Here is an 18,750-nt window from a genome sequence, read left to right on the forward strand (position 1 = left end):
GGCCGCCTCCTGACCTGGACCTCCAGCTGCCCCTGTGGCCCCCAGGACCTGAAGGGGACCCTGGCCCAGGAGCTGGACTTTGAGAACGAGGGCCGCAATGCCGAGCGCTGTGCACGGGAGCTGCAGCACTTCCGCTATGTCGTGGTGCCGCGCGTGCACTGGGACGTGTCCAGCAAGGTGGGCTGGGTCCCCTCCTGGGCGGGGATGTGCAGGCCTGCTGAGCTGAGACACCTGTCCTCTCCCAGCGCGTGCTGACGGCGGAATTCTGTGAGGGCTGCAAGGTCAACGACGTGGAGGCCATCAAGACCATGGGGCTGGCAGTGCGGGATGTGAGTGCTGCGGGCCCGGGGCGGGGGAGGGTGCGTGCGCTGTGGGCCCAGAAATGATGGCCTGCGGCCTGTCCTGTCCCCAGGTCGCAGAGAAACTGATCCAGGCCTTTGCCGAGCAGATATTTTACACAGGCTTCGTCCACTCCGACCCCCACCCTGGCAATGGTAGGCAGAGGCCGCAGGGGGTGGGAGTCGGGTCTGGGGTCGGGGTGCGGCGGTGAGACGGCGTGCCCTGTCCCTAGTCCTGGTGCGGAAAGGCCCCGATGGTAAGGGACAGCTGGTGCTGCTGGACCACGGGCTGTACCAGTTCCTGGATGAGAAGTAAGCTGGGGGTGCGGGGGCTGGGTGGGCACACCCCGCCCTGCAGGCCGGCCTCCCCCCGCTCATTGCTGGGCCCCCCAGGGATCGGTCAGCCCTGTGCCAGCTGTGGCGGGCCGTCATTCTGAGGGACGAGGCTGCCATGAAGGCGCACGCGGCTGAGCTCGGGGTGCAAGGTGAGGCCGGGGTGGGTGTGAGGCGAGGAGGGGGGCACAGCCCTGGCTCAGGCCCCCCCAGACTACTTCCTGTTCTCCGAGGTGCTCATGCAGCGGCCTGTGCGCCTGGGGCAGCTGTGGCGCTCACACCTGCTGAGCCGCGAGGAGGCGGCCTACATGCAGGACATGGCGCGGGAGCACTTCGAGGAGGTCATGGCCGTGCTCAAGGCCCTGCCGCGGTCCATGCTGCTCGTGCTACGCAACCTCAACACCGTGCGCGCCATCAACACCGCCCTGGGCGCCCCAGTGGACCGCTACTTCCTCATGGCCAAGAGGTGCCCGCCCCCACCCCGCGCGTGCGCACGGGAGGGGGGCGGAGCCAGGAGGCGGGGCTGACGGCCTGTCGGTCGGTGGTCTCTGTGCAGCGCGGTCCGGGGCTGGAGCCGCCTGGCGGGCGCCCCGTGCCAGAACACCTATGGTGCCAGCCTCCTGCGCCACATCAGGGTCATCTGGGAGTCGTTAAAGTTTGAAGTGGCCCTGAGGTGAGCAGGCGCGCGGGGTCCGAAGGGCGGGTAGCCAGGGCCCACCCCCCACCAACCTGCGACCTGCGACCCCTGGATTCCCCCACCCCAGGCTGGAGACCCTGTCGATGCAGATCACTGCCCTCCTGGTCCGAGTCCTGGTCCACCTGGGCCTCATGCCCAAGACCAAGGGGCTGTACGAGTACCTGGAGATCTAGGGAGCCCCGGCAGGAGGACCACAGAGCTCGCCCCACCGCAGGCTGAGGGGCCGGCCAGGGCCAAGGCACAGACGCCTAAGAAAGACCTGGGGGCGCTGGAGTGACTGTGGCCTGGAGCTGGGCCTGCAATGACCACATGCTCTTCTCAAATCAAACAAACGTTTTTCTTTGTGTTTTGTACAAAAGCGGGGTGGGGCAAGTGGCAGTGTCCAGGGGTCTAGAAGTGGGCAGTGACTCGGTCCGTCTCCAACAGGTCGTCCAGGATCTGTGGGGAAAGAGGTGGGTGAGGGCAGGGGGTGGGGTGGGGGTGGCTGGGGGCACGTGGAGGGGCAGGGCGGTGGGCGGCTCACGATGTCGGGCGTGGTGCCAATCTTCTTGGCCAGCTCCCCACGCTCCATGGTGCTCAGGTACAGGTAGCGGTTGAGCAGCTCCCCATCCAGGACATTGCGCACCGCATTCTGTAGGACGCGCCGGTCCACGTGCAGCATTCTGGGGGTAGGCATGGAGGCAGTGAAGAGTCGGGGCACATGCGGGGTGGTGGGAGAGTGGGGCGGGACGGCGGCAGGCTCACCGGAAGGCACGCGGGTTGAGGCCGGCGTGGTGGGGCAGCATGGTGGTCAGTGCGTTCTGCAGCATCAGCAGCCGCCGGTAGGTCTTCTCCTGCATGGGCAGCAGGAGGCCGATGCCACCGTCCAGTGTGGCTAAAGCGGACACGGTGTGAGCCCCGTGGGCCCCCACCACACCCCACTGCCACCTTAACCCCCTCTGCCCCACACTCACCAAACCACGTGATGTGCTTATTTTCCCACACAACGGACTTCTTGCTGGGCCCTTCAGCAGCCCCCCGGCAGGGAGTCCTCCAGAACGTGTTCACATGGGCGCCCACGTGGAAGTCCGCCCGGCGCAGCAGCCGCATGCCCCCGAAGCTCTCCTTAGCTGGGCCAGAGGGACCTCAGGTCACTGCCTGCCCGGCCCCATGCCCGACCCCCCTGCCCAGGAGAGGGTGGAGGGGGCACTCACCTTCTGGCAGGTACATGTAGACCATGAGGTTGCGGTCACGGTCGGACACTAGGGAACAGAGCCCACAGTCAGCCCCAGCCCCAGTGACGTCCCGGGGACCCCAGCCCCCATGCTCACCCAGGAAGCCCAGCTGTGCACTGTCCACCATGAAGTCCACGCTGTACACTTCCAGGGGTTTGGCGTCCTGGGGACGGGAGGGGAGGGACGGACGTCAGGGTGGGCCTGGGGCAGCACTCACCCACCCGCCGTGCAGCCCAGCCCCTCGGTACCCGGGACACGAGGCTCAGCGTCTTGCTCTCCTCCTGGTAGCGCAGCAGCGAGATGCTCTTCATGACGTCCGCGGCCAGGATGAAGTTCTTGACGCTGATCATCTGGTGGATGTAAAGCTGTGTGTCGATGAAGGCCATGCCTGTCAGCTCGCTGGCCCGCAGGCTCCACAGGAAGATCTGGGGGGTGGGAGGGGTGGGCGGTGAGCGGTGTGCGGTGAGCGGTGGGTGCCAGGGTGGGCGGAGAGGGGCACACCTTCTGGCCGATGGCCGACACCAGGTGGCCGTTGCAATGGCACAGGGCAGTCACGGGCCCCTTCTGCTCCTTCTCGTACAGGACCTTGAACTTGTTCTTGGTCAGGGGCTGGCCAGGCTCGGGCACCACCTCGATCACGTCCATGATCAGGATCTGTCAGGGAAGGCGGGTGGGTGATTCACAGGGGCTGCGTGCAGGCTGCTGGGCACTGCCTGCCTCCCACCCCCTGCCGGCCGCTTACCCGCCCTCGGCACGTGACCTCCTCCCCTTGCATGAGGCAGGTCCCGGCGGCTACGTAGCCCTTAAGGCCCGACACGGTTTCCTCACTGCGCAGCGACACCGTCTTCATGCAGGTCACGTGCTCCCACTCCTCTAGCTCGATCCTGCATCAGCCCAGGTCAGGACAGCAGCCCAGGTCAGGACAGCTGCCCAGGTCGGGACAGCAGCCCAGGTCGGGACAGCTGCCCAGGTCGGGACAGCTAGCCCAGGTCGGGACAGCTAACCCAGGTCGGGACAGCTGCCCAGGTCGGGACAGCTAACCCAGGTCGGGACAGCTGCCCAGGTCGGGACAGCTAACCCAGGTCGGGACAGCTAGCCCAGGTCGGGACAGCTAACCCAGGTCGGGACAGCTAACCCAGATCAGGACCACTGCCCAGGTCGGGACAGCAGCCCAGGTCCAGACAGCCCAGGTCAGGACAGCTGCCCAGGTCGGGACAGCAGCCCAGGCCAGCCACCAGCCCCGACCTGGGCCCAGCCTCACCTGGCGTTGGGGATGGCCTCCCAGCTGACCGGGGAGATGAGCTGGATGGAGAAAGCCTCCTGCTGAGGGTGGATGTAACGGTCATCTGCACGGACAAAGGGGTAACAGTCAGGGAGGGTGGCCCCGAGAACGGGCCCAGCCTGGGGTACCTCGCACCTCTCTCAATGGTCTCAAACTCCTTCTCCTCGCCCGTCATGCGCGGGATGCGGGTGCACGGCGTGTTGGTGCTGGTGGCAACAGCATACACCTGGTGGAGGGGAGGGCGGGGAGGGTGTCACATGCCAGAGGCCAGGCCCCCAGGCTCCAAAGGTCCCTGGTGCGGTGGGGTGGGGGGCGGTGTCAGACCTTGGACTCCACATGGTAAGCCACATAGTGGGCTGTGCAGCGCAGCGGGATCTTCCTGACAGGCCACGGGGCATCGTAGGACAAGTAGGCAGGCAAGACACTGATCCTCAGCTCGCCCTGGGTGGGGCAGGGAGTTAGCGAGGGCTGGCACACCCCAAAGGCCAAGCCGATGAACCCAGGCCTCCAAGGGCTCCCTTGGGTCAGCCCTCAGCTCTGCTGGAATGGGTGGCGAGAGACCGCAGCATCCAGGCAAGGACTTGGAGAGACCACGGCCCACTGTCCTGTGCTTTGTGGGCTTCCCATCCCTTCAGCCAAGCTCGCCCAGGGCTGGGACACTGGCCACACCTGTGGTCTGGGCCGGGACAAGGGAATAGCCAGGCTCAGGGGGTGCTGGAGGCTGCAGGCAAAGGGTGGGCGGCACACACACAGGCCACGCCAGGGTCTGCACAAACAAGCACGGGTGCCCTGCCGGGGCCCCGAGCCAGTTTCCTCCGCCCACAGTTGTAAGCGCACCAGCACCTACAAAGCACCTACCACGTCACCATCACTGAGTCCTCAGAGTGCTGACACCTTGGTGACAGGTAAGGAAACTCAGGTTCAGAGAGGGTGAGCATCTCACCCAGTCACACAGCTTCTAAGAGGCAGAGCTGGGGTCCAAGCCAGCAGAGCAGTGACTGGACCCTGGTTGCCCAGGCGGGTGCCCTTGTGGGCTACAGCCTCCAGTCCCGACCTCCCCAACTCGGCCTTGGCTCCCACCACCCTCTGGACACCCCCTGACTCTCCATTCCAGGGTGCCCCCATCCCGAGCCACTGAGGGCATCTTTTCTGGGGCCCCAGCACCTGGTCCTGCTTGGCAGCATCGGCGAGTGTCAGAGAGCCAGGCTGGGCCGCATGGGGCCTCCCTACCTGTCTGTTGAAGTACAGGAAGCCGCGGGGGCAGTTGACGTTGTGGAATGGGGCGAAGGAGTCGATGGGGCCATCGATGCCCATGGGGTGCAGCCGCAGGGCCCCCCGGCCAGTCACCAGGAGCCAGTGGGGCGAGGGGCCGCAGATGAACACCTGGGGGCAGGCAGTGTGAGGAGGCTGCTGGGGCCGGAGCCCTGTCGGCCGCAGCCCAGGCTCCCTTGGAGCCACCAGCCTACCCCTGAGTAGCCGTAAATGTCCTCAAAGTAGCGGAACCGCGCCACACGGCCTCGGGCCCCGGCACCCTCCTCAGCGCTGCCGCCTTCGGCCTTCTTCTTGGACGGCTTTGGCTTCTTCTCTCGGAAGTTGATGCTGTGCGGGACCTGGGGGGGGCGCCGCGGCCGTGAGGGCCAGGTCCTCCCCGCACCCCTGCTCCACACCCTCCCCACACCCAGCAGAGCCCAGACGCTGCACCTTCTTGAAGCGAACTTTGAGGTTCCCCTGGCCGAGCTGTGAGTCGTGGGGGAAGGCCTCGTACACGAGCAGCTCCTGGTCCACGTGCACCTGGGGGCGGGCGGGTCGTTAGGGGCGGGGGCTGCGCAGAGCCTGGGGGTGGGCGGGGCCACACTCACCAGCAAGTAGGGCCTGCGCTGGCGGCTCCCCAGCGCCACCAGCAGCACCTCCTTGACGAGGGGCAGCTCGCCCTGGCGCGTGGGCTCTTCCTTCCGGGCCTCGCCCTGGGTGGTGGGCTGACCAAAGGAGCTGTCCACGAGGACCCGCTGCCCCACAGGGAAGTTCTTCACCAGGAACACCAGCCGCCAGTCAGGGAGCTGGTAGATCTGCGGGGACAGCAACAATTAGCTGGGCGGGGAGGGGCATGAGCGGGGGACGGGGGCCACGCTGAACACGGGGCGCCACGCACCTCCATGGTTCCGTTCTCCCGCACCAGCAGGCACCAGTGGGTGGGCTCAGCCCGGAAGGGGGTGGGGTCCCGGTCGGCGGGGGGCTGGCTGCTCCTGCGGGCCTCCTCCTTGCTGGGGCTGAAGAGGGAGCCCGAGTCTCCGTAAAGCATCTCCTCCTCGTCATCCACCGTGGGGCTGGGGGCCAGCAGACACGTCAGTCACAGGCAGCCTGCCCCAGGGGCCCCGGTCCCAGCCTGCAGCCCAGCCCCACACACACCTGGTCTCCGAGCCCTGGCACTCGGCCTCTGAGCCGCTGCGGCCGCCCAGCTCGTCGCGGGCCCCGCCCAGGCGGCTCTCAGTGGTGAACATGCCGCTGACGTCCCGGTACACGCAGAGCGTAATCACCTTGGACTGCTGCGGGGATAGGGGGGCTCAGTGGGGTGGGGGGGGCGCGGGGGGGTCAGCCGGCCCCAGGGACGGAGGAGGGAGCCTACGTGGTGCAGCGGGGGCTTGTGCAGCGCCAGGCGGTGGTGGCGGCCCCCATACGAGTCACTCTTGAGCAGGAACATGGTGACGTGGCCCTCGGCACTCATGATGACCACGTAGGGGTCGGCCACGGCGCACTGCACGATGGGGGAGCCCAGGTCCACGGGGATGAAGTGCAGCTGGTTCACTGCGGACACAGCCCGTCAGCAAAGGGCAGTCGGCACGCACTAGCCCTGAGCCCCGCGCTGCCTGCCCGTGTGGCCCGGCCCACCTCCTTCCAACAGGCGGATGCCGAGTGGCGACACTTGCACGATGTAGCGGTTGTCCCCGATGTTGCCAGCAAAGACTGTGGGGCCCTGCGTGGCGAAGCCGCTGGTGTCCAGCTCCATGATCTCCTGCCCCGTCTGTAGGATCTGTGGGTGACGGTGGGTGATGGTGGGTGAGGTGCAGCCCCCACCAGCGGCCCCCCCACCCCAGGCTGCCGGGCGGGCCCCATCACCATGGTGGAATCTTCCCGGCTCAGGATAAGGAACCCGTGTCTCCGCCCATCGTCATCTGCTTCGGGGGCACTGGGCTCCTGCTCCGCCCCCTCCCCCTTGGTGCTCTCCTCCTGTGAAGGCAGAAGGAGAGCAGGAATCCCACCGCCCAGCCCCAGGTGCCCGGAGCACCGAGCCAGAGCAAGCCCGTGGCCAAGCCCGCCTGAGCTGTAGATTGGCAGAGCCTGGTGCTGGGACCAGCAGCCTCTGGGCCACCCACACACGGGCCAGGTGGGTGGCAGCTCTGGGCCCCCGCACCGCCCAGGCCTCGCCAACCTGGGGCGCACCTACCTGCTCCTTCCGCACAGGGGCGATGACTGTCCACATGTCATAGCAGCCAGGAAGCTCAAAGGTTGTCACCACCTGGGGCCGGATGCTCTTCTGGAAGGACACGAGGCATGTCAGCAAGAGCACCCGGGCCCGCCAGGAGGCGCCACCCCTGCCCCCCACACACCTGCAGCACCGACAGGGCCCCATTCTTCCCGTAGCCGGAGCACACCACGATCTCCAGGTCTGGCTCGGGACTGTTCTGAAACTGCATGGCGGGCAGGGGGGTGAGGACGGCACCTCCCTGCTGTGCAACCTGCCCCCCCACCACCTCGCCCCCGAGCGGGCACCTCTTCAGAGAGGAAGGCGGGCTCGCCCATGGCGGCGTTGGCACAGGGTCCGATGTTGAGGATGCTGTCACACACCTGCGGGCACAGCAGTGGTCAGGCGGGCAGGCGGGGCAGGCGGTGACCCCTCTATGCCCAGGCTCACCTCAAAGGAGTAAGTGGCCAGCTGTGTGCCTGACTGGGCCTCGCTGCCGTACACCTCAATCTCGTCCACCTCGTCCTGCGGCACTGACTTGCCCCCTACAGCATGTGGAAAGGCCACCTGAGCCCACCTGGCTGCCCAGTCCAGCCCCCGCCCTCAGCCCTCACCTGACGGCCCTCACCTGACCAGCCCGCTGTGGCGTCCACGCGCTTCTTCTTGGAGGGCGGCTCCTCCTGTGAGGCAGGTGGGGTGGTGAGCAGCCCCCAAGGCCACCCCGCATGGGAGGGCAGCATCCCCACAGTCCCCGCACCCACCTTGTCGGCAACCTCCCGGGCGGTGCCGGCAGGGGGCTCCTGCAGCTTCTCCGTGTACTTGAGGAGCAGGGAGTTGCCCAGGCGAGAGCAAAGGAACAGGTATCCGGGCTCCATGGTGACCATCTGAAGGCAGGACGGGGGTGAGGGCGGGGCCCAGTCCAGGCCCGGGCCCGCCCCCCCCGAGACCCCACTCACACTAGTGGTGAGGACGCTGGCGGCGGCCTTGTCGAAGTGGAAGGCGCGGACGCTGCGCATGCCGTCCGTGATAAGCGTCAGCACATAGCTGCCGGGAGGGACACGCTGAGCTGGCGCGGGGGACCCACACCACCCACCAGAGAGGATGGGGCTCCCTGGAGTGGGAGACTCACATCTCGCCGCCCTTGAGGGAGATGACCATCTTGTCGTAGGAGATGAAGGCTGCCTGGGCACAGTCCAGGGTGATCCGCACACCCTCCTGGGTGCCTGTGGTGGGGAGTCAGCCGGACCCAGCAGCCTCCCGCCCCTCCCCCACACACACACCCCTCGGCCCTGGCACCCCAACACTCACGCAGGGGGAAGGCAGTGGTGCCAGTGGTGAGGCTGTTGAGGGCCACGCCGTAGGGGGGGACGCTCTGGTTCAGGTACAGCAGCGAGTTGACAGCAAAGACCACCACCCCGCCTGGAGGTGGACACGCTGGTGGGTGGGGCCCAGCGCTCTCCATACCCACCCCCTCCAAGCAGCCCCACCTCACCTATGGGCTTGGGCACGGCAAGGGCCTGGGTGCAGTCAAAAGGCAGGCTGGTGAGGGACCAGATGACGGGGTGGACCTTCTGCGTGATGTTCAGCGAAATGGCCACAATGGAGCACGTGTCCTGCCGCACAGCCACCCGCCTGGGACCACGACAGCGCGTCAGTCCCCAGTCCCACCCCACAGAGACTCGCCCGGCTCCTCCCTCCCTCCCTCCCTCCCCCGGGGCGGGCCTCTCCCCGGGCCAGGGCCACAGCAGCGCAGGACCTCACCCAGGCCAGGTCTGGTTGGGCTCAAAGAGGATGAGCAGGGTGGGCTCGTAGTAGCCGTGCAGGAACTGCAGGTCGACAATGTTGAGAAGCTTCTCGTCCAGGGCCCTCACGTCAATGATGTAGCTGGGCAGGAAGCTGGACCTCTGCCTGGGGGCGAAGGGCTTCAGCTGGGGAGGGGTACGGGCAGGGAACCCCGGCTCGGCAGCGCCTTGCCTCCCCTGCCCGGGCACTCACCCCTCACCCACGAGCCCCTCGTGCTCCTCGGCCAGGCTCTCCCTGCGGAAGGGAAGGACCACCAGCCGCGTGCCGTAGATGAGCATGGCCGCGCAGCGCCCGTCGGGGTCCACGCGCACCCTCGGTGTGTGCACGTTCTGCACGAAGCCGTCCTGCAGGGGAGGGGCATCAGGCAGGCCCTGGCAGGGGACCCCGCGGGGAGCCAGGGGGTGGGGCGAGGCAGGGGGTGGGGCGGGGCAGGGGCGGGGCAGGGGCGGGGCTAGGCCTACCCGCAGCTCAGGCTCCTCAAAGTAGTGCAGAGACAGGGTCTTGAGATCGTGGGTGCCCGGGTCGTACTCCACTACCGACAGCTGGGGGCGGCAGGTCAGAACTGGGCCCGCCCACCGCAGCCCCCCCGCCCGGCTCCCGCCCCCACTGCCCTCCCCCGCCCCCCAGCTTCCCACTCCCACCTTGGCATCCTTGAAGCTCAGGAGCAGGGCATCCCTCTTGGCGCCCGCCAGCTGCACGCTGGCCATGGACATGACGTTGCCGAAGAAAGAGAAGGAAGCCACCAGCTCCAGCTTCTCCCGGTGCTCCCGGTGGGCCTTCCCCTCTGCGGAGAGCCAGTGGGTAGGGATCTGGGCCGCGTGCCCCAGCTGCCAACCCCCAGGTGCGTGGCCAGGCAGCCACCCTGCGCTCACTCACCTGCGCTCCTGTCATTCTTGGTCGGCACCTGTAGGAGGGAGAAGGAGGGAGGGCAGTGAGGGGCCCACCTCATGGAGGGACAGGAGAAGACCACCCAAGGCCGGCCCTGCAGCCAGGAGCCCCACGGGCTCGCCACAGTGGAGCGTGTGACCAGACACTGCTGGATACAGCCGTGCCCACAGACTCACACTGGCATCTGGGGTCCCCAGCCCGCCCCAGGGCTCCTCCTCGGGAAGCTCCCCACCCAGCTTCCCCAGCAGCCGTCCCGACACGGGACGCTCAGGGTCAAAGGATGGACAGCACTCTCTGTGCACCCCCAACCCACCCCAGACTCACCCTGGGCCCAGCCATGGCTGCCACCAGCTGCCAATGACACGTGATTGCTATGAAGAAGGAACCCCGGCTCTGCTGACATGCCGGGCGCACCCCTGAGCCCGAACTGGGCGTGACGGTGACCCCAACACGGGGCTATGGCCCTCGCCCCATCTGTGTCCTACCGACTACCTTCCCCAGGGCAGGAGGGTGTCTCCAAGTGAGCCTGGCGACATTTGAAAGGATACTACACCACAACCAAGTTGCTATTCCAAGCATGCAAAGTCAGTTTACCACAAGAATGCCCATTGCTACAATCTACCAAAGTCTCAAAATTAAGGAAAAAATCATGTATTGTTTTCAATGGATATGAAAAGCATTTGATAAAATTCAGACCCATTCACGATAGAAATTCTTACTAACCCAAGAATACAACTTCCTTAATCAAATAAAGGTCATCCAAAAAAAAAATAAAAAAAAAAAATAAATAAAGGTCATCCACAGTAAATCTATAGCAAGTGTCGCACGTGAGCTGCAACGTGAAATGAGGACTGGGCCTGGACAGCCTCTCCCCTCGCCAGACACGAGGTCAAGACCCAGAGACCAACTGCGATTCTGTACAGACGCAAGACACGGAGTAAGAACGTAAATCCACTGTAAGAGACATAGGGACATACTCAAATGGTCTAACGCACCACTGGCAACACAGAAGGAGGGAGGAAGGAAAAGGACAGAACCCATAACTGAAGAAATGACCAAAAATATTCCGCTAAGAAGCATCGGCCTACAGATTCAAGGCCAGCCAGCGAGTCCCGAAGCAGAGGGTAAATGCAAAGAAGCATGTCACAGTTGAAGGACAGGAAACCAAAGACAAAGACAAGTATCATAACAGTGGTCAGAGGCAGAAAGAGACAACACCTTCATACAAACTCATATTCACGGACTTCCCTGGTGGTCCAGTGGTTAAGACCCCGCGCTCCCAATGCAGGGGGCCCTGGTTCGATCCCTGGTCGGGGAACTAAGATCCCACACGCGTGCCACAACTAAAAACCCCGCATGGCGCAACGAAGACCCCACGTGCTGCGAGTAAGGCCCGGTGCGGCCAAAAGAAATAAACATTTTAAAAAACAAACTGATTTTCAACAGAAACTACAGAAGCCAGTGCTTTAATGTGATGAAAGAAAAAAGTCAACCTAGAATTCTAAACCCAATGAAAATATCCCTCAAAAGGGAAGTTGAGGGCTTCCCTGGTGGCGCCGTGGTTGAGAGTCCGCCTGCCGACGCAGGGGACGCGGGTTCGTGCCCCGGTCCGGGAAGATCCCACATGCCGCGGAGCGGCTGGGCCCGTGAGCCATGGCCGCTGAGCCTGCGCGTCCGGAGCCTGTGCTCCGCAACGGGAGCGGCCACAACAGGGAGAGGCCTGCGTACCGCAAAAAAAAAAAAAAAAAAAGGGAAGTTGAAATAAAAACATTTGCAGACAAACAAAAGTGGAACAAGTTCACTGACAGCAGAAACTCTTCAAGAATTGCTAACGGAAGGTCTTCAGGCTGAAGACCCCAGAGGATAAAAAAAGGCTACAACCTACTGAATAGAATAAGAATCCATGAGCCTGTGTGGTGTTATAAAGAAAGGAATGAATACAGGGAGAAAGGAGAGCCCACCAAGAACGTAGCAGACAGGGTGGGGTCAGGAAAAGCACCACAGTCGCGTCACCGTCACCATGGACGCTGACAAACACAATCACTGCTGCTGAAACTGGAAGAGGAAGGTCTGAGCAGTAAGACGGCATTTACCGTCTCAAAGTCCCAACATCCCAGTGGGAGAGCTGGCGGGCTGCTCACCCCACCGAGCCACCTACGGCAGCACCCAGGGACTGTACCAAGGAGCACCACAGGACACGCTGGCCAGGTGTGACCAGGCCTGAACCACACCAGCACCGGCATCCTGGTTCAGACCACTGGCCTGTGGTTCTGCAGAGACTTTGGTATTGTCTGAACGCACGTGACATGCTGACCTCTAAGAGCCAAGGGGTCCCCTGCCTGCAACTTATCCTCCAGGTCCAGGAAAAAAAGACAGCGATACGGCACAAGGTTCACCTTTGGGACTCTGGGTGAGTGTACACAGGAAATCTTTGTGCTTTTCTGCGTCTGAAATTATGTAAAACCGAAGTGCTAACGACAGCAATAATGTTCTGCAGAGCTTCTAACCTACGCAGGGGCAAAACTTGTGATGATAGAACAAAGCGTGTGGGTCAAGAGGATAAAGGGTTACAGGACTCCGTGTTGTTTGGGGAAGCTCAGTGGAGCCAGATTGTAATAAACCACAGAGACCTGTTGCGGCCTCAAAGGTATCAGCTAATTAGAAAATAATGCAGGCTTCCCTGGAGGCGCAGTGGTTGGGAGTCCGCCTGCCAGTGCAGGGGACACAGGGTCGAGCCCTGGGCCGGGAAGATCCCACATGCCGCGGAGCAACTAAGCCCGTGCGCCACAACTACAGAGCCTGCGTGCCTAGAGCCCGTGCACCGCAACAAGAGAAGCCACCGCAATGAGAAGCCTGCGCACGCAACAAAGAGTAGCCCGGGCTCGCCGCAACCAGAGAAAGCCCGCACACAGCAACAAAGACCCAACACGGCCAAAAATAAATAAATAAATAAAATATAATTTTTTTTAGAAATTCTTAAAAATAAATAAAATTACGCATCTTGATTTGACTCTTCCATGTAAATCTCAGAATCAAGATTATGAAATCTTACAAGAAATCTTATGGCAACTTTGAGAAAAAGGACATGGTTTTTGGATTCATCTGAAAAGGGTATGACATCTCTACAATATCGAGACTTCCCATCCATGATACATTTTCTATTTACTTGAGACCGTGCTTAATTTCAAGGAAGTGCTATCCACTTTCTTTCCTCCCAAAGGTCACAGCTGCCCGGCCCTGCAAAGCAGCGAGACCTGCTGCTCCCGCAGCTGCCTGGGGTCTGCTTCCCCCAGGACTGAGGGACCAGGCACACGCCCCACCCCCACCATCTGCTCCCCACTCTTTTCTTCCCTCCTGTCACCGCAGCAGCCCCTGCACTTGCACTTGATTCCTTGGAGCAGACCGAAGACAGCCTCCAGAGGGGGCTTACCACCCCCTCTTGAATCCGGGCTGGGGGTGGTGCTCTGAAGGACAGTCAGTGACAAAAGGGATGCTGTGCCCCCAGGGTCTGGCCCTGGCCACGACTGGCCGCTTCCCTCAACGTAAGAAGCTCAACTACCTCAAGGCCGTCTGCCACGAAAACCAAGCCAGCCACGTGGAGAGAAAGGGGAGAGACGCCCTTCAAGTCACCCAGACAAGACCCAGAGCTCACAGAGCAGAGGCCAGGCGTCCCCACGGTCCCTGCTGTGCCATCCAAGCTCCCGGCTGCCCACAGGTGTGTGCCACCCTGGTGACAGCGCTGTCTGAAGCTCCAGGGCGGGCTGTCCCGCAGCAGTGACTAGGCTGACCCCCAACACGCTCACCCACCCGAGGACTCCACCCAGCCCGCACTCCATCTCCGGCTCCCACACACTCCACTCTCTGGTGTAAGAGTAGGCAAACTTTCCCATGAAGAGCCGGGGAGCAAGTATCTGATTCAGGCTTTGCAGCCGCATCTAGTCTGTCAAGGATCTTCTTGAAATCGTTTACAGCCCTTCAGAGGCGTGCGAGCTCCCCTGGATCTTGGTGGGCTGAGAGTGGGCTGTGCTGGGGACCCTGCACAGGCAGCTCCTTCCCTTCAGAGAAAAATGTGCCATCTCACTCCCCTTAAAAAGTCCTGCTCTTCCTACCAGTTTCTGCTCCATTTCTTCTCTTCCCTTTGCGCAAACCTCTCCCAGGGAGCTGTCTCTGTCCACTGGTACTGACCCTCCTCCTGCACCAGGCTCTTGGCCTCACTGGCCCACACCCCTGCCTGCCACCAGACTTCCTCGTCGGGGTCACCAGGGGCCTCCAGGCCTCAGGACCCACCTGAGGCTCAGAAACATGGGACCCAGCATCAGGTCCCCAAACGCTGCCCTCCCTCGGCCGCCAGAACACTCTCTGGCTTGGCTGCCACCTCCCTGACCATGCCACTCCCGACTCATCCACGGCTTCTTCTCTTCGTCCTACCCCTTGATGCTGGGGCGCCCCAGGGGCCATCTTCGGGGTGATCGCAGCCTGCTGCTACCGCGTCTAAACACCACCCACAGGCTGCAGACCCCGACGCCAGCTCCAGCCCCCAACCCTTCCTGGACATCGACTCCGGCTGTGGAGTGACCACCTCAAAGTGCCTGTGGTGGCCCCAGCGGCTCCCTGCGCTGGGAGGTCCACGTGGCCCTGACCACTTCTAGATCAGGTTACAAAAGACATGGGGCTTCCAACCCGGCAGGCTGAGTTGTCCTCGGGGAGGCTGTGTGTGGTGCGCAGCCCTGTGGAGAGGCCACACGGTGAGGAACCGATGCTTCGAAAGAAAGCAGAAAACACAACCCCAGTGGGGCCTTCAGAGGACGGCGACCCCAGCTGACGTCTCACTGCAGCCCCAAGAGACCCTGTCAGGGCCGCTGCCGGCTTCCCACCCCGAGACCCTGTGAGGCAGTGCCCGCTGTTTCACGCTGCTGAGCTTTGGGGCACCTTGTGATGCAGCAACAAGTAACTCCTACGATATCCAAAATGAGCTCCTGACCCCAGTCCCTACGCCCTCCCTGCAGCCTTCTCCCTTCTCAGGTGCCGACAACTCTGCCCTGCAGGTGCCCTGCGGGCGCTCAGACCGAAATTCCGACCCAGGCAAAGCCTCGACCCTGAAGAGCCTCGGCATCGCCCTGGGCTCCTCTCCCCTGCCCACCACACATCCCTCCGTCCTGACCCAGGCGCTTCCGCCACCTCTAGCACCCGCTGCTCCTCCGCACAGCGGCCACAGCGACCCTGGGAGACACCGTCTGGTCAGCTCACTCCTCTGCCCAAACCTTAACACCCCATCTGCCTCAAGTCACCACTCAGTTCCCACAATGGCCCAGATGGCCGCGGTGCCAACGCCCCACCCCCGGCCCGTCACCCCTCTAACCCTCTGCTCTCACCGGCTCACTCCTCCCTCCCTCTCCGCCGCTGGGCTGGTCCCGGAACACTGGCCCCTACTGCCCTGGGACCTTCGGCTCTGCCTGGAAGCTCTTCTCCCCACACCATCCTCCTGGCCCACTCAAATCTCACCTGCCCAAGGAGGGGAGCTTTAGACCACGCCTGGCTCCATCCCATCCTGTTGGGGGGCGCAGGCGCTTTCGCCTCCAGCATGTGACGTGCTGGCAGCGTGTGGTCCGCCCCCCCAACCAGAACCAGAGCGCCACCCCGGCGGCGGCGCTCTGAGGCAGCGCTCACCAACCCCTCCCAAGATGCTGTGAACCCTTTTGTAAAACACATAACAATGTAAAAACTTCCAGTCTGTCTCTGAAAGTTGACTGAAAACCCGTCTCAGATTTAGTAACAGCAAAGATCCTCCTGTTCAGTGTGGAACCATATATATTTATTTGCAAAATTTCTTTTTCAGTTTTGACTGAAATTTTAACAAAAGCCAAATACTGACCTCAAAACTGCTGTATCGCAAAAGCTTAAACTAAGATTTTTAAATGACGTATTCAGTCACAAAGCTCTTACATCCTTCTATATTTTGCTTGTTTTGTCACGTGTGAATTAGTACAACAGTACACACGTTTAACACAAAACAAACACCCATGTCCTGAGGTAGGTCCCCAGGAAGGTGGCGTCCTCCTGGCTGCCCTCTGGCCCTGTCCACCTGCTGCCCCGCAGACGACAACCCCTCCCACCCCACCTCCACTCTGCACCCCAGTCCAACCCCTCCCCCCTCCCCTCCCTCAATTACTTCTGGCCTGCGCACAGGCCTTCCTTCTGCCTGGAACCTACCCCCTCCCCATCCTTGCGCCTGGCTCTTACTCCCGGCTCCTACTCCCCCTTCAAGAACAGATGAGAAGCCGCCTCCTGCAAGAAGTCCCCCTGGACCAAACCTCACACCTCCGGCAACCAAAGCACCCCTGTATCTCCTCTACTGATGGGTTCATCACACTATACCGACCTCCGACCCACACCTACACCCAGCCTTGTTCTCTTTGCCAGGAAAGTTCTTCCCCCAACAAACTCCTACTCTGCCTAAAACAGGCTCCTCTGATCGCTCATTCTCTCCTCCATTTCCTCAGCTGCCCCTTCTGCAGGCTGCAGTGTGTCTACAGGTGTGTTCGCACGTGTGCATTTGGTCAGCGGGTGTCCTCCTGCCCCAAGTTTTTGCAGATTTTGTTCACTACTGCATCGCTACCACCTAGCGCACAGCAGGTGTTCATGTAATTTGCTAAAAAGACGAAAGAGCAAATGAGACGCGCAGGGCAGGCCTCTGAGCCCGCCAGGCGTGGGAAGAGGTGGAGGAACGTGGCAGCGAAGAGAACAGGCTCTGGACACAACCAACCACGGGGCCCGTCTGGCCTGCCTCTCTGTCTGTACCGGGCAACCCTCGCCGCGTGGCGCTGCGGCTGGAGCGGGCCTACCTACCTCGGCGTCGCGGTTGAGGCGGTACACGTAGAGCTGCGATGTCCCAGCCACCACGAGGTTGCGCTCGCTGTTGTTAAAAAAGTTGCAATACATCGAGAACTCGAGGCCGGTGGGCGGATGCGCCTGCTTGTATACGGCGTACATGGCGCCGAGCCCGGACTGCACAGGGCCGGAAGGCGACAAGATGAGCCGGGCCGCCGGCGCACGACCCCAGGACCGCTCGCCCGCCGGCCACCCACCTAGCAGTTGGAGCCGGGTGGCGGGGGACCCGTACGGCAGCGAACACGGCCCGGCAGGGCCCGGAAGCCGCGCGCCGAGGTTCCGTGTTTCTGCGCTTGCGCAGTGCCGCCAAGGCGCAGCTGCCGCGGGGGCGACAGCGGCCCCTGGTGGTCTGGAGCGGCCTCGAGGCTCCGCCTCCGGAGCCCCGAAAACCGAGCTCTCTGAAGATCCAGAGTCCCACTGCGGGCGAACGCAGGAGCGGGTTGGAAGCCGGACGGGGGCTGAGGCGGCTCAGGGCCGCCGGTCAGGGCCCTGCCCGCCCCAGGACCTCAGAATGGGGTCACCGCTGAGGGTCTCGCCCGCAGGAAGAGGCGAGGTCTTAGGCGCCCTGCCGGGTGCCGAAGCCCAGCTCAGCCAGACGAGCCTCGCAGTGTGGAGGCCGGGAGGGCAGAGACCCCCGGACATAAACACTCGCCAGATTACGCCCCGGCAGGTGCCGCTAGTGTGGCAGACGCCCGACTAGTCCAGGGAGAGCTTCCTGGAGATGCCGTGTCCCGTCCCTGCTCAGTGATCCCCCGCAGAGCGACCCCCCCACCCCCTCCAAAACACGCGTACTCACGACGCACGGCGGTCGCGTAGCTGCCGGTGGTCCCGCCGGCCCCTCTACGAGCCCCTCCCCGCAGAACGGCGCTTTTCGCGCCTCTTGCCCACTGCTCCCTCCCGATGCCTGGCACAGTTGCCCACTTCAAGGGCCTTGGAGCCAGGACCGTGCACAGCTAAGCAGTCCTCTCCTCACTTGGCAGGGACTCGCCCTAGGGTACCCGCGAACAGGTCTGGGATTTAGAAACAGAATTTTTTTTTTTGGCCCCACCCGCGCGGCTTGCGGGATCTTAGTCCCCCGACCAGGGATCAACCCGGGCCCCCTGCAGTGGGAGCGCGGAGTCCTAACCCCTGGACCGCCAGGGAAGTCCCAAGAAACGGAATCTTAGGAAATAAAACAAGAAAGTATAATCACAGCCGAGAAAATGGCGTAGAAATATGTGTTCATGTTGCATCCAGATGTGCTCACTTGCTCATTTCAGCAGCAAGGCTTCAAATCTGGACCCTTGAGCGGTGGACAAAGGGGTCACTTGGATGCCTGGGCAGGTGTGTGACCCCTAAGTCACAGCAAAGCCCTTTAAAAGTCATAACAAAACTCAACCCTGAAAAGAGGGGTAGGCTGGGGCAGAGCTCACCCTGAGCAGGAGAGAACACCCGCAGCCCATTTCTCTAGGAGCCCCGTGCCCTTTCCTAGAGTTCCTGCTACGTGTAATTGTGTCAGCTGAGCCTTTGTGGGGAGCCTGCCTCCCAGACTTGCTATTTTATGTAATGTATTTATATGTATTTGTAGATGTGATAGAAGTCTTAGGGGAGTGGGGGCCAGCTGCTACTTTCCCCACTCAAGCCCCTTCTTGCTGTAGCAAAATAAGCCCCCTATTCCCCTTTCTTCAGGCCTTCTATTAATATATAGCCCCCTGGCAGGCTGGTTTAAGGCAGTTTGGGTATTGGGGTCAGGTACCAATGAAGAATCACGACTTACCTCGCTCCCTTGTAAACCATTATTTGAGTTTTCGTCCTCGTGTAATTACTTTATTCCTTGATTTTTTTTTTTTTTTTTTTTTTTGCGGTAC

The 18,750-nt window shown here is 62.4% G+C and overlaps 2 protein-coding genes across 22 annotated transcripts in view; one reads left to right on the forward strand and one right to left on the reverse strand.

The window, feature by feature from the left end:
* The window catches only part of ADCK5 (aarF domain containing kinase 5), a 16,387-nt gene extending 14,694 nt beyond the window's left edge, over positions 1 to 1,693 (forward strand). For 9 of the 19 annotated variants that reach the window (XM_032609536.1, XM_032609538.1, XM_032609542.1 and 6 more), the window contains 6 exons: positions 46 to 177; positions 246 to 329; positions 413 to 494; positions 572 to 650; positions 732 to 1,344; positions 1,436 to 1,578. In XM_032609536.1, the coding sequence (XP_032465427.1) occupies positions 46 to 177; positions 246 to 329; positions 413 to 494; positions 572 to 650; positions 732 to 1,332 (978 nt within the window). In that variant the 3' untranslated portion in view covers positions 1,333 to 1,344; positions 1,436 to 1,578. Of the gene's footprint in view, positions 1 to 45; positions 178 to 245; positions 330 to 412; positions 495 to 571; positions 651 to 731; positions 1,345 to 1,435 lie in introns of all 19 variants that reach the window. The other 10 variants (XM_032609545.1, XM_032609548.1, XM_032609556.1 and 7 more) reach the window with 7 other exon arrangements.
* Positions 1,502 to 17,167, reverse strand: CPSF1 (cleavage and polyadenylation specific factor 1). 3 transcript variants are annotated; one of them, XM_032609535.1, is made up of 37 exons: positions 16,862 to 17,166; positions 10,004 to 10,031; positions 9,769 to 9,911; positions 9,589 to 9,669; positions 9,320 to 9,471; positions 9,086 to 9,232; positions 8,817 to 8,956; positions 8,633 to 8,743; positions 8,454 to 8,547; positions 8,281 to 8,368; positions 8,086 to 8,208; positions 7,953 to 8,004; positions 7,775 to 7,869; positions 7,633 to 7,707; positions 7,470 to 7,550; positions 7,307 to 7,396; positions 6,979 to 7,089; positions 6,751 to 6,892; positions 6,488 to 6,666; positions 6,271 to 6,407; positions 6,014 to 6,188; positions 5,724 to 5,930; positions 5,566 to 5,655; positions 5,331 to 5,474; positions 5,095 to 5,247; positions 4,189 to 4,305; positions 4,000 to 4,090; positions 3,844 to 3,928; positions 3,325 to 3,466; positions 3,084 to 3,236; positions 2,831 to 3,007; positions 2,679 to 2,745; positions 2,562 to 2,609; positions 2,322 to 2,477; positions 2,113 to 2,242; positions 1,892 to 2,030; positions 1,687 to 1,806 (listed from the first exon to the last, which is right to left on the reverse strand). In XM_032609535.1, exons 1-37 carry the CDS (start codon positions 17,003 to 17,005, stop codon positions 1,759 to 1,761), a joined length of 4,335 nt encoding a protein of 1,444 aa, XP_032465426.1. In that variant the 5' UTR covers positions 17,006 to 17,166; the 3' UTR covers positions 1,687 to 1,758. The 3 variants fall into 3 exon arrangements, with proteins under 3 accessions (XP_032465425.1, XP_032465424.1, XP_032465426.1); XM_032609534.1 differs by having other exon boundaries at positions 1,502 to 2,030; positions 6,271 to 6,404; positions 16,862 to 17,167; XM_032609533.1 differs by having other exon boundaries at positions 1,502 to 2,030.
* Positions 17,168 to 18,750: the final 1,583 nt, after the last annotated feature.

Source organism: Phocoena sinus, chromosome 17 (genome assembly GCF_008692025.1).
Source record: "Phocoena sinus isolate mPhoSin1 chromosome 17, mPhoSin1.pri, whole genome shotgun sequence".
NCBI classification, from domain to species: domain Eukaryota; kingdom Metazoa; phylum Chordata; class Mammalia; order Artiodactyla; family Phocoenidae; genus Phocoena; species Phocoena sinus.